The 12,528-nt window shown below is 37.9% G+C and overlaps 1 protein-coding gene across 2 annotated transcripts; it reads right to left on the reverse strand.

The window, feature by feature from the left end:
- Positions 1-1,323: 1,323 nt before the first annotated feature.
- On the reverse strand, positions 1,324-11,413 carry psme3ip1 (proteasome activator subunit 3 interacting protein 1). Of its 2 annotated transcripts, XM_081372308.1 has the most exons (9): positions 11,374-11,413; positions 10,429-10,494; positions 10,232-10,354; positions 9,212-9,310; positions 8,561-8,683; positions 5,402-5,540; positions 4,041-4,114; positions 1,994-2,146; positions 1,324-1,694 (listed from the first exon to the last, which is right to left on the reverse strand). In XM_081372308.1, exons 3-9 carry the CDS (start codon positions 10,344-10,346, stop codon positions 1,690-1,692), a joined length of 708 nt encoding a protein of 235 aa, XP_081228434.1. In that variant the 5' UTR covers positions 10,347-10,354; positions 10,429-10,494; positions 11,374-11,413; the 3' UTR covers positions 1,324-1,689. The 2 variants fall into 2 exon arrangements, with proteins under 2 accessions (XP_081228434.1, XP_081228433.1); XM_081372307.1 differs by lacking the exon at positions 1,324-1,694 and having other exon boundaries at positions 1,801-2,146.
- Between the last annotated feature and the right edge of the window lie 1,115 nt (positions 11,414-12,528).

A 12,528-nucleotide genomic window follows, 5' to 3' on the forward strand; every position in this document is an offset into this window, starting at 1 on the left:
GGTTGTTAGTGAGTCACAACAACACCTTCAAGTAACACTATTTCTAAGTGTTCAAGCACTGCTGTTCTTTTAGAACACTTAGATCTAAATCTAAATGAACCACATACTTAAAGGGTTAGTTCTCCCAAAAATGATAATACTGTCATTAATAACCTCATGTCGTTCCAAACCCGCAAGACTTTCGTTCATCTTCGGAAAACAAAGGAAGATTTTTCAAATCAGAGAGATTTCTGTCCTGTCATTGACGGCCTATGCAACTACCACTTTCAAGTCCCAAAGGTAATAAATACAAAATATTAATCTCCAACATGCGTTGACGCAAGAGCAGACGTTGCGTGAATGCACCTTCGAGATTAATATTTTGTAAATAAAGCGGTAAATGATGGGGGTTTTTGCGCAAACAAAGCACTCGCTTCTTAAAATTTAGGCTAAACCACTGGAGTCACATGGATTACATTAATGATGTCTTTACTACCTTTCTGGTGCTTGAAAGTGGTAGTTGCATAGCTGTCAATGGAGGGACTGAAATCTCCCAGATTTCATTAAAATTATCTTCATTTGTGTTCCGAAGTTGAACGAATGTCTTACAGGTTTAGAACGACATGAGGGCGAGTAATTAATGACAAAACCACAAAAATGTCATTCCAAACCAATGTGGTTAGTTCTCACACATCAAGCAAGCACAGTTGAGAATCTGTGTTTACCATAAATTCTATGTATGTGCATTGATCAATGTTTATATATGTATAAAAGCGTAAATTAAATATATTCCATCATATAAAGCAACTTTTTGAAGCAAGAAAATTTTGGTTGCATGGACTTTCAATGGATAAACAACTAGGGAATATTAAAAATGTCTTCATTGGTGTTCCGAAGATGAATGAAAGTCTTGGAGTTAAATCGTTGAGTAACTGATAACAAAATTAAAATTTTTGGGTGAACTATTCCTTTAAAAAAATGTAGGCATTGTTTTAGGTTACTGCAGCCTTTTAAAAATCTTCATTAACACTAGTTAACTCTATTAATGCCAATTAACATTAATATTAAAAAAGATTAATTTTACTTTATTGCGAAATTAACCTTCACCCTCAAAAAGCCTCCTAAAAAGCGTCTCACAGCATTTCAAGCGGGAGTAATTCTCCAAAATTAACTACAAATGCATTCACGTCTGGCTCAATTCTTATATGGAAATTTTTCACAATCCATTAATTTTTCCTCACTGAATATTCAGTTTCACTCAGAAACTCCCATTATTACAGAACTAAAATGGGTCGCGAATGCGGTTTTATGTTGATGATAAAAAAAAAGAGAAAAAAGCCCAAAAACGTGAGAAACACATTTATTTTCCATTCTGTCATCGCTGGTTATTTCCCAGTGAACAGTCAAACACAGATTCATGTCCTTATAGGGCACAGTTCTTGAAATTCCAGCATTCTTAGCATTGCAGCATTTTGTCTTAAAAAATAAAAGAAACATCAAACAAATGTAAAATTCAACCAGGACTTTTAAACATCTTCAAACAAGCCCGTAATATGTCTGCTTTGTCCTGTGATGGTCAGAGATTTGGACTAAATGTTTCATGTCTTCTTGATCCACAGCTGTCAGTGTCCCCTTGTCCACTAGAGCTCTGCAGAAACCGCAAGGGTGGGTAGATGGGAAGGTGCGTCACCAGGTTAAGCTGCCAGGGGTTTAAACTGTATAGAACGTAATATGAGGAGGATGGGGGAAGTGTCATGTTTTGAAAGCACAAGACATCAACAACCACAATAGAAGTTAACATTACAGCCTTTAATAAACGTCAAGCAAGTGTACTAAACAGCCTTATCCAACACCTAGAGCTAAATCGTTTTAGACGATCTAGCTAAATCACGCCGCTGAGAAGGCAAGGGGGCGGCAACCCAGCACAGGTGATAGTGAGTGAGTGTGTTCTGTCAGTGTGTCTATCTGAAGAGCCTGTGGCGTTTTATGGGAGAGCCAATCTCAATCTCGCTACCTTCGCTGTCGCTGCTGGACTCGGAATCGCTGCTGCCGGAGTAAGCGCCGAGCCCTGGCAGGATGCCCACGCATACAGCGGCGGAGGGCAGGTGGAGAATGCCCGAGCGGATCACGTCCAAGCCGGGGGATTTGGGCTCGACCGCCTCCTGCTCTGAGAACACAAAACAATACACGCACATAGAGCGCATGCATTCTCTGATGCATCTGACATCTGACGTGGCAGGTTAATACGGGAAGGTGAATCAATGTGCCGTTTCTCCTGATTTCTAGCAGTAAATATTACAAAACGCTTACATTTACATTATTTAAAAAATATATTCCAGGTAAAATACAAGCGCTGTCGAATGCCACAGAATTTTTTGTGCAAATGCACTTACAATGAATGTCTATTGTGAAATATTATTCCAATTAAAAATTATATTTTAATATATTTTAAATATATTCATGTGATGGTAAAGCTGAATTTTCAGCATCATTACTCCAGTTTACATGAACACATGATCCTTCAGAAATCATTTTAATATGCTGATTTGGTGCTCAAGAAACGTTTTTGTAACACTTTAGTTTAGGGTCCGATTCTCACTATTAACTAGTCGCTTATTAGCCTGCATATTACCAGGATATTGGCTGTTTATTAGTACTTATAAAGCACATATTAATGCCTTATTTTGCACGACCATATTCTAAATCCCTTAATCCTAACCAATACCTAAACTATACTACCTTACTAACTATTAATAACTAGTAATGAGTTTATTGAGGCAAAGGTCATAGTTAAAGGGATAGTTCACCCAAAAATGAAAATTCTGTCAGTAATTACTCACCCTCATGTTGTTCCAACCACGCAAGACCTTCGTTCATCTTCGGAACACAAATTAAGATATTTTTTATGAAATCTGAGAGTTGTCTCACTCCTCCATAGGCTGCTAGGTGACCGAAACTTGCTGGCCCAGAAAAGTTATTAAAGAGATCGTTAATATAGTCCAAGTGACTCCAGTGGCTCAATCTTAAGTATATCAAGCGATGAGAATACTTTTTGTGCGCAAAAACAAAGAAAAATAACGACTTTACTCCACTATTCATTTCCTTCTCTCTGGGCCTCTAGTTGGTTCGCGTAGTGTTTTTGCGTAGCGCGTCTGTGTTACACGTCACCACGTAGGCTCACAATTGGCCGAAGCTGGTCATGTGTGTGATGCGTGTTGACGTGCAACACAGACGCGCAGCGCAAAAACACTACGAGGCCCAGAGAGAAGGAAATGAAAAGTGGAATAAAGTCGTTATTTTTGTTTGTTTTTGCGCACAAAAAGTATTCTCGTCGCTTGATATACTTAAGATTGAGCCACTGGAGTCACTTGGACTATATTAACGATCTCTTTAATAACTTTTCTGGGCCAGCAAGTTTCAGTCCCTTAGAAGCTTATGGAGGAGTTAGACAACTCTCAGATTTAATCAAAAATATCTTAATTTGTGTTCCGAAGATGAACGAAGGTCTTACGGGGTTGGAACAACATGAGGGTGAGTAATTACTGACAGAATTTTCATTTTTGGGTGAACTAACCCTTTAATATTTAGTTAATAGTGAGAATTGGACCCTAAACTAAAGTGTGAACAACATTTCTTATTATTATCAATGTTGAAAACTGTTTTGCTGCTAAATATTTTTGTGAAAACTAAGATAATTTTTTTTCTAGGAATTTTTAATAAATAGAACAAAGTCTTTACTGTTGCTTTTGTCCGATTTAATGCATCATTGCTGAATAAAAGTGTAATTTCCTAAAAACTGACTTAAAACTAGTGTTCAGTGATGTACATGTTGTTTTTTAACAGTCATCAAAATTATTTTCTGCCATAAAAGACAGCACTTTTAAGTTTAAAGTATTAAACTTCTAAAAACATTTAAAAAAATATATCCGCTATAATGTTTCGGTGCATTTTTTTTAAAGCAATTAAAACAGTGTGCCACATTATTACAGATCCAATAATGATCTGAAAATCACTTAACATAATTACATTAAGTGAAGGCAGCATTACACTACAAAGCTCACCTGTCTGACTGCCATTGCCGGCTACCGTCTCCTCTACTTTCTGCTTTTTACTCCCTTCTGAGGACTGAGATGAGCTGTACAAAGACAAAAATGAATCACAAATCATTATACATAAAGAATATGCAGTCTCAGATTTCTACATGTTTAAAATACATTAATGCTCTATTTCACAGACAAAGCTTAAGCCTATAGTCCTAGACTAAAATGTATGTTTGAGCCATTTAAACTGAAAGCAACTTACACTGACTTATATTAAAATTTGTCAATGTCATTGTTTTGTCTCAAGATGCGCACCAGTAATGTTTTTTTTCTAAGGTAGTTTTACAAAAGCTACTTAAATGTTCTAATTTAAAGCTCCAGTCCGTAAATTTTTTGGGTTAAAAATGATCCAAAATAAATTTGAGCAAGTACATAACCAGCAAGTGTTCAAAACTCTCTGCTTGCCTTAGCTCGATTCAAAACGGTAAGCTTTTAATAATGTTTTTAATTCCAGTGGTACTGGTGGATTTCCGCGGGAAATTCGAGCACGTCTTTGCGTCATTACGTCACATATGTACACATAAAGGAGGTGTCCTGGCTAGTAGGCTATGAGTGTGAGGATATTGGAGGTGGAGATTTATAGCCTTTTCTCACAGCACTTGATATAATTAAACATCAATTTGATGGCAGAAAGGTTCAAACGACAATCACCAGTGACAACTGGAGATTCACTCGTTGTAAAATGCAAAAAAAGAGACTGCAACCAGGCTCATGCGAATAAATATGCATCTAATTACAGATACGTGTGTTTCAAAGAGTACCAGTTCTAAGGAACATTAATTTGTTGGTACGACAATTAGAAATTAGACTGTACAGAAATGGAAACTGAACTACAGGTAGCCCTAATACACAAATGTAGTCACGCAATGCTGATTAACAATTTCGTGCAGTCTAATTTGCACGGTTTGACATGATATGATAAGCGATTGTTAGATTTAATCAGTGTGATTTACTGCAATGCTTTTTTCCCCTTACTTGGTCAGAACAAAAGTGGATGTTATTTACTTGTTCAGATGACATTTCCCGGTGAAAATTTTTATGTTGGTCATCTGTGATTCCGAATGACAGTATCCACACAGGCGCGGTGACTGACAGCCGCACATTCTCCTCAAAAAATTGGATTCATCCGCGCTGCGCTGACGCACAACCCACGTAAAGTTGATAATTCCGCGAATAACTGCAATTGCAGATTTCGAACAGAGATGGCGACAAAGAGGAAAAACTACGGACTGCAGCTTTAACTAAGGCCTAGTCCTGGCTTAATCTAAGCCCTGTCAGTGAAACCAGGCCTAAATATAATAACTGAATAGATGTTGAGGTACCTGCGTCGTTTCACTGCCCCAGCCAGCAGGTGGGCCTGAGACAGGTGACTAGTTCTGTGGGTCTCTGAGGGTTTGGGTCCTGCCTTTTTCTCTGGCTCCTTCTTCTGGCTATCGGTGGCTGCCAGCTTCTGCATAGCGCTGTGAGGTTCACTAGTTAAGGTAAAATCACTGACATGCACTTAGGTGTAATTAAACTGTGAGAAAACTTCACAGCAATGTGACAACCGTACTTTCCGACCCTGCTATTGTGGTAAGCCACTAGACAAATGCAGTTTTTCATTTTATACTGAAACGTTCTCATGAACTTCTTGGAGAGCTCCACTTTAACAGCACACAAACAGAACTAAACCCACAGACAGACGAGGAAGCTAGGATAAAGAGGGCAACCGCTCAAAAGAGTCACCACAGAAGCCACCACGTCAATCAAACCTACTTCCTTTTTTCGCTTAGTGCATACAGATGGCCTAAAAAGTTGACACACTTACAGGTAAGATAATTTGGTGCCTCCACAGGAGGCACATTCAGTAGAATTAGGGCACATTACTGTATTATTCTACAGATCATGGTTCTCAGCAGTGCTTTTAGATGCAGTTATCAAGCCCCGAGAAAGGTTTCAGTTGCCACGACAACGCATCCTCCAACCTTCTATCTACAGGCATACCTGATTGGCAGAAGAGAAAAGCTGATCGTATTAGATGTTACATGATGAGAAATCAATTGTATGATATATGATTTGGATAAAAGCATGACCTTTGATTTCGATAGATTAACGCAACAAAATTGTGCTAATGTGGAACAATCTGCTGTAATTCATAATTCATTGTTACACACCAAACACACACACACACACACACACACACACACACACACACACACACACACACACACACACACACACACACACACACACACACACACACACAAAACATGATTCAGCCCTGCATAGGATTCATTTAAAATGATTCAAACCATTTTCTATCTGTTCATTCAAAGAAACAGCTCAAAAGAGTCGTTTGTTCGGGAGTCATTGTACGTTTGTACACTCAAAAAACATTTTTGAACCTTTTTTTAAAGATTTAAGCATTTCAATTAATAGTAAACTTCCATCTAATTGAATTGAATAATCATTACATATTATTCATATTATGATTTAAGAATTTTAAATTAGTAAAAAAAAACAAAAAAACATTTAGTGTAAATCTTAATGGAACAAGGGAATGGACCATTTAGTTTATGTGATTTTTAATCATCAAAAAAAAAAAAAATTGAAAATTGAAAATGTGTTTAAATTTAAGTTATACAAAATGTTTTTGGAACCTGTATACCTCGAGTGAGCAAGCTTTGGGTTAACCAACCGAGAGTTCAGGGTATATATGACGGTAAGTTAACCTTCATTTCTGGGATACCCTGCTGGTAAAATGTTTTCTTTCTGTGGCGCTGAAGAGATAAAACTCCCATTCCACTGCTGGATGCGGGAAACTGAAAAAACGGACTTGACTTCTTTTTATGTAAACATTCACTAGATGGACATCTTTGACCTTAGGACTTGTTCAAACTTCAAACCAAAGACTATGACTATTAAAAGGTGCAGTAAGTGATTTCTGAGAAACACTTGATATTTGAAGTCGAGACCCAAACAAACACACCCTACCGTATACAGTACACCACGCTCGAGCTCGTTAACGTCGGGTGGATTCTGATTGGCTGTCATTGTTTTATCGTTCATCAGTTGGAAAAATCGTTCTGAAATTGGTTCCAATTATGGTTCTTCTTTGACCTTAAGAGTGGACTTCCCTATTCTCATAGATAGATTCAAACAACTATTAAAACTTTATAGTTATTGTCCTGTGTGAACGGCAATTTAGAATGATATTTTTATGGAATATTGCAGTATTTGTTAAAGAAGTCTGCTGCAGAGCTCGGTCTCGGCAAAAGTGCACATAGGGGTGCTCACGAACACCCTTCTGAAACCTAAAATGACTAATGGGACACCGCCGCGACCCTAGAGTCTCAAAGATTTAACAGACATGCGCACGCGACAGCCATTGTTAAGACCACAAGACCGTCACTCACATGAAATCGCAGCAATAGTTAACCACAAAGATTTAATCAGTTCCTGTTGGACAAAATCAAGTCCCACCCTACATTTTTTCTTGTTTGAGAAGATCTTGGATATGTGTCACACTAGGAAAGAAAAGACAAACGCAACTTCCGTTTCGTGCCGACTTTAAAGAGCTCGAGAATTTAAAGTGAGAGATTATAAAACTGCAGCGCACGCTCATAATAAACAGACAGCTATCGTGTGTTTGTGTGGACGCTAATATAGTTTTCATTCTTAGTGTGAACAGGTCTTTACAACCAGTGGCAACTTTGCTTTAAAAAGTGGGTGGGACAGGAGTGCGTATTTCAGAATATCAGAAATCACTGATAACAGCTACAACGAGCACTCAGTGTGCACCAGATCGCATCTTATTTTACACAAATGAACGAATTGCTAATCAACTGGAGATGTTTCATTTGTATTAATTACATATTAATTACATCCGTTCCGCGAGATGTTTCAAAAAGTGGTGGGAACAATATCGGCGCTGGCAAAAGGTGGTGAAAATTACGCCTGTTTATGGCGCATTTCGCTACTTTTTCAGCGTCTGGTCTATTTTTAGACGCTTTGTCAAGTAAAAGAAGTTTGATTTCAGACCTCTTCTCGAAATTATAAATTAGCGACCGTTCCGTATGAATTTTGAAAAGTATTTCTATTTCTGTATCAAGTAAAAGTTCTTTATGTGAAAGGTTTTGCAAGACAAGGTATCCAAAAATGTCCATCTGTAAAACAAAGTTAACTGCTTAAAACTAAACACACGGAGACTGTCTGTTTTCCAAACCTCTAATCCATTTGCCAAGCCAGCATGGATTTCTGTCAGTGCGTCGGGTTCCTCTTGGGGCTGTCTCGTTTGAGAACATACACACTAACAAGGTACAAGAAGTCTTTTTTACTTTTCACCAGCCAGCCATCATTGCGCTTGACAGCTGAAGCTTCTAACATCAGCTTAACGAAGGTGAACATAGAGACAGACTCAGGCAGAAAGCAAAACTCCCTGTCAATTTTTTTCAAGAGCGCATGACAGTAATATTGTATGTGCTTTAAGGTGCAAAAGGATATCCTGTATTCTTTTATCTCTTTAGCTTCCTCGTCCCGTCTGTGTTTCTCTATTAGAGACTGCTTCCGAGAGACTTCGTCGAGAAAGCTGGACTCGTCTTCATCCAGGCCTTTAACCATGTTCTCTGTGGAGAAACAACAATAGAATTAAAAAGACTCCATGAACGGTTCTTTTTGAGGAACCGAGCGTCATGAAAATGATATTTTTTCTCAATCATGAACAGTTCTATTGTCTGTGAATATGACCACCATGCTAGCAGATCAAGAACACCCTTGGAAAAACGGCAATAGGAGCAGCGATGGTCGCTAGGGAGACCGAGAGTGGGTTTGTCACCAGGGATACGGAGATGAAGCCGAGATGCTAAGATCATGCCAGTCTCCCATCAGCACCCGCAAGAACAGACCTGCTCTTGATCTCCATCACTCCCATCTGTTCACACTCATAGACACCCACCGACATGCTCAAACACACACGTATGCAAGCACACGCATGTTTTTGCACAAACGGTGACGGATAAACCCCAAAATGAGGTCAAATATAGATGGGAGAGGCAAGCCACCTGAGACCGTGCGACGCGTGTCGTCTGAAAGATCTGTTTTTGACAGAAATAAAGGGATGATGTGAATGGGAGGAAAGCAGCATGAGCGCTTACTGAATTTGAACTGCTCCTCATATTCTTCCTGTTTCTTGTCTTTCTGCTCTTGTAGCCTTTCGAAGAGAGATCGAGGGTCGTACGCCTCCTCAGGAGCCTCTGTGGTGCAGTGAGAATGAACAGTCAAAACTTGCAAATGCGTCTGGGAGAATTAATGCCTATCATTAAAGGAGTTGTTCACTTTCATATAGAAATGTCCTGAATTAAGGTTTTTGAGGAAAACATTCCAGGATTTTCCTCCATATAATGGACTTCAATGGCAACCAGCGGTTTGAAGGTCCAAAGGCTCGACACGATCCCAGCCGGGAAATAAGGGTCTTATCTAGCGAAACGATCGGTCATTTTCTTAAAAAAAAAAAATAATTATATACTTTTTAACCACAAATGCCCGTCTTGTACCATCTCTGAGATGTGCCACGCATTACGCCATCACGTTGGAAAGGTCACGCGTGACGTAGTCGGAAGTACCGACCCAGTGTTTACAAGTTTGGAGTAGGACGACTGTTCAAAGTTATTGTATGTTGAATGACACATATTTATATGTATTTGCATCAGTTTATTTTTTAAAATGGTCCTTACGTGTGCATATCCTGGATGTTTGACGATGTCACGCATGACCTTTCCAACATAATGCGTGGCGTATCTCAGAGATGGTATAAGACGGGCATTTGTGGTTAAAAAGTATATATATATATATATATTTTTTTTTTTTAAATGACCGATCGTTTCGCTAGATAAGACTCTTATTTCCCGACTGGGATCGTGTCGAGCCTTTGAATCTGCATTGAGACTGACATTTGAACCTTCAAACCGTTGGTTACCATTGAAGTCCATTATATGGAGCTAAATCCTGGAATATTTTCCCCAAAAACCTTAATTTCTTTTCGACTGAAGAAAGAAAGACATCTTGGATGACATGGGGGTCAGGAAATTATCAGGAAATTTGTATTTGAAAGTGAACAACTCCTCGAAGCCTCTTGTTAATTTGTCTGATTGGTGCTGACGAAGTGAACGTCTCACCCTCCGGGTCATCTGGCTTGCGGACCTTCTCCCATTCTTCCTGTCTTTTTTTCCTTAGCTCGTCTAGTTCAGACTCTGACACAAACTTTCGGCTGAGGTCCACACCATCTGCCATGGCAGAACCTACACACCACGAGTTGAGTTATTTATGTATTGATCACCACATTTATCAATATATTTCATCCATCAAAACTCACCAAAATGCTGTTTATTTAATCACGATAAAAACTGTAGGTAGTTCATGAAGTCATCAGCAGGAGATTCTGTTCCGAGATTCAGAGACAGAGGATAAAAAATTATGGTAATAAGAAAAAAAAAATCATTGCACACATCATAAATTTATGCAGAACTAATGCATTTAAATATTCATTTGAAATGTGAAGCACAATATAATTTATGCTCCGGGTCTATTAAATGGATTTTGGTCTGAGCAATGATGACAGATTCTGCACGAAAAGGTAAATACTGCCCCCTAGTGCTGGATTTGAACACTGAAAGTATTAAATTCCAGAACCAGACGAACCTATTTCTTTGATTTTGTGCTATTAAAACGATTTTAAAGTGCCAGTATGATAGCCAGTATTATGCATATACACCATAGAAATGGTGCTAGGAACACACAGAGAACAAAATATATATATATATATATATATTACTCTATTATTAATCTTAAATATTAATCTAACTCAAACCATGGTTTATCAACACTTCCACTGTCAGCGTGGAATGTGCATGATAATAAAAACAAAAAAAACACATCACGTATCAAGTAGTATTGTAATAAAAATTAACATCAAAACAAAATAAAAACGACACATATAATGCAGTTTGGGTTAGAAAGGTCAATGACTTAGTACGGTTACTTTATTTTGAATACATGCAAGGAACACTGCAATATTCTTTTAATGAGACACCACCGCAGCTTCAGGGCCTAATATTGATCTGAAGTCGAGCGTGCAAGGTTTTGATCGCACTCACTACTGGATCAGCAAGCAGTGATAGTTATACAGCTATTCGTTTAACACACATTATATAACGCTAAAGTCGGTTTGTTTTATACGGCAGACAAATAATGACCGAAATCAAAGAAGAGACAAGGAATAAATAATTATTTTAAGAAGGAAACGGTATCAGATATTTACCTAGTCCGGTTTTGTGTCCTGGTTAAAGCATCCCCTCAGCAACAACTGCCACGGGCGCATAGTTCCTACGCAGGAACAACTTTAACTAATGGGAAATGTAGTTTTCATGGGAACGTTTTGCTTTCGAGAATCAATTGTCATTTTATTACTATTTGAGTGTACATAATTTTAAACAGTTAAAAAAAGTACAAATAATTTCCTTTTACTTTGAAAGTTTTTAATAAAGGGGAAAATAACTGAATGCTTTAAATGTTATACATATGTTTAAACCTGTCAATTTTATGAAATTGTCAATGTTTTTCCAGTTGTCTTCGAATTTTATTTTGCCTGTCCAATTAATTAATACAGTAGAAAAAAGCAAAAGTGTCAGTATTGTAGATGCCAGTAAACATGTCTTTAAGATGTCTGTTTGCTTGCAGATTTTTGTTTCTTTGTGTTGAACCAGCTTGAATAGTTTTTTTGAGTTGCAACATATCTGTTGATTTACTACATCAGTTCAATTTTTATTTTATCGATATAATAAATGCGGCACTGGATAGCCTAACAAAGATGACAAAAATACATGTTACACACAGCATTTGATTTATAACTGGAATTTTGTTTACACAACGCTATCTCTTGAGCAGAATTTGGTTTGTTTTACTGGTTGCTAGGAGGGGTTGGATTCAGCATCATGTGCTGGAGATATGCGACGACACACACGAAGAATCGGTCTTTTGAATCACATCTTTTTAATGAACCAAGTGAACCGATTCACTAAACTGAGTTGAACGATTATTCATGAATTGGTCGGAACGGATCTTTCGGAAAAGAGCCGAGAGAACGAATGAACTGAAAAGAGACACGTCAATGTAATAGCATGTTAAAAGGTTTGTCAACATATCAACATGTTATTAAATAAATAGCATTTTATTAAAACATTGAAAAACATTTTCGGCGAATTAATGCAAACGACATGTATTACCCTACTGTTTATTGTAACGGAAGGCAGGTTAGATTCTAAATTACTTTGTTTTCATGATTTGAATCATGGCTACAACAAAGGGAATGTGGACACAACTGATTCGCTTACAATAATGGGAAAACGCACTAAAGAGCAACATGTGATTTCTGTTTACAGTCTGACTATGGTGACAACACTTACAAAAACAGATA

The sequence above is a fragment of the Scardinius erythrophthalmus genome (assembly GCF_964197995.2).
Source record: "Scardinius erythrophthalmus genome assembly, chromosome: 8".
NCBI lineage: Eukaryota > Metazoa > Chordata > Actinopteri > Cypriniformes > Leuciscidae > Scardinius > Scardinius erythrophthalmus.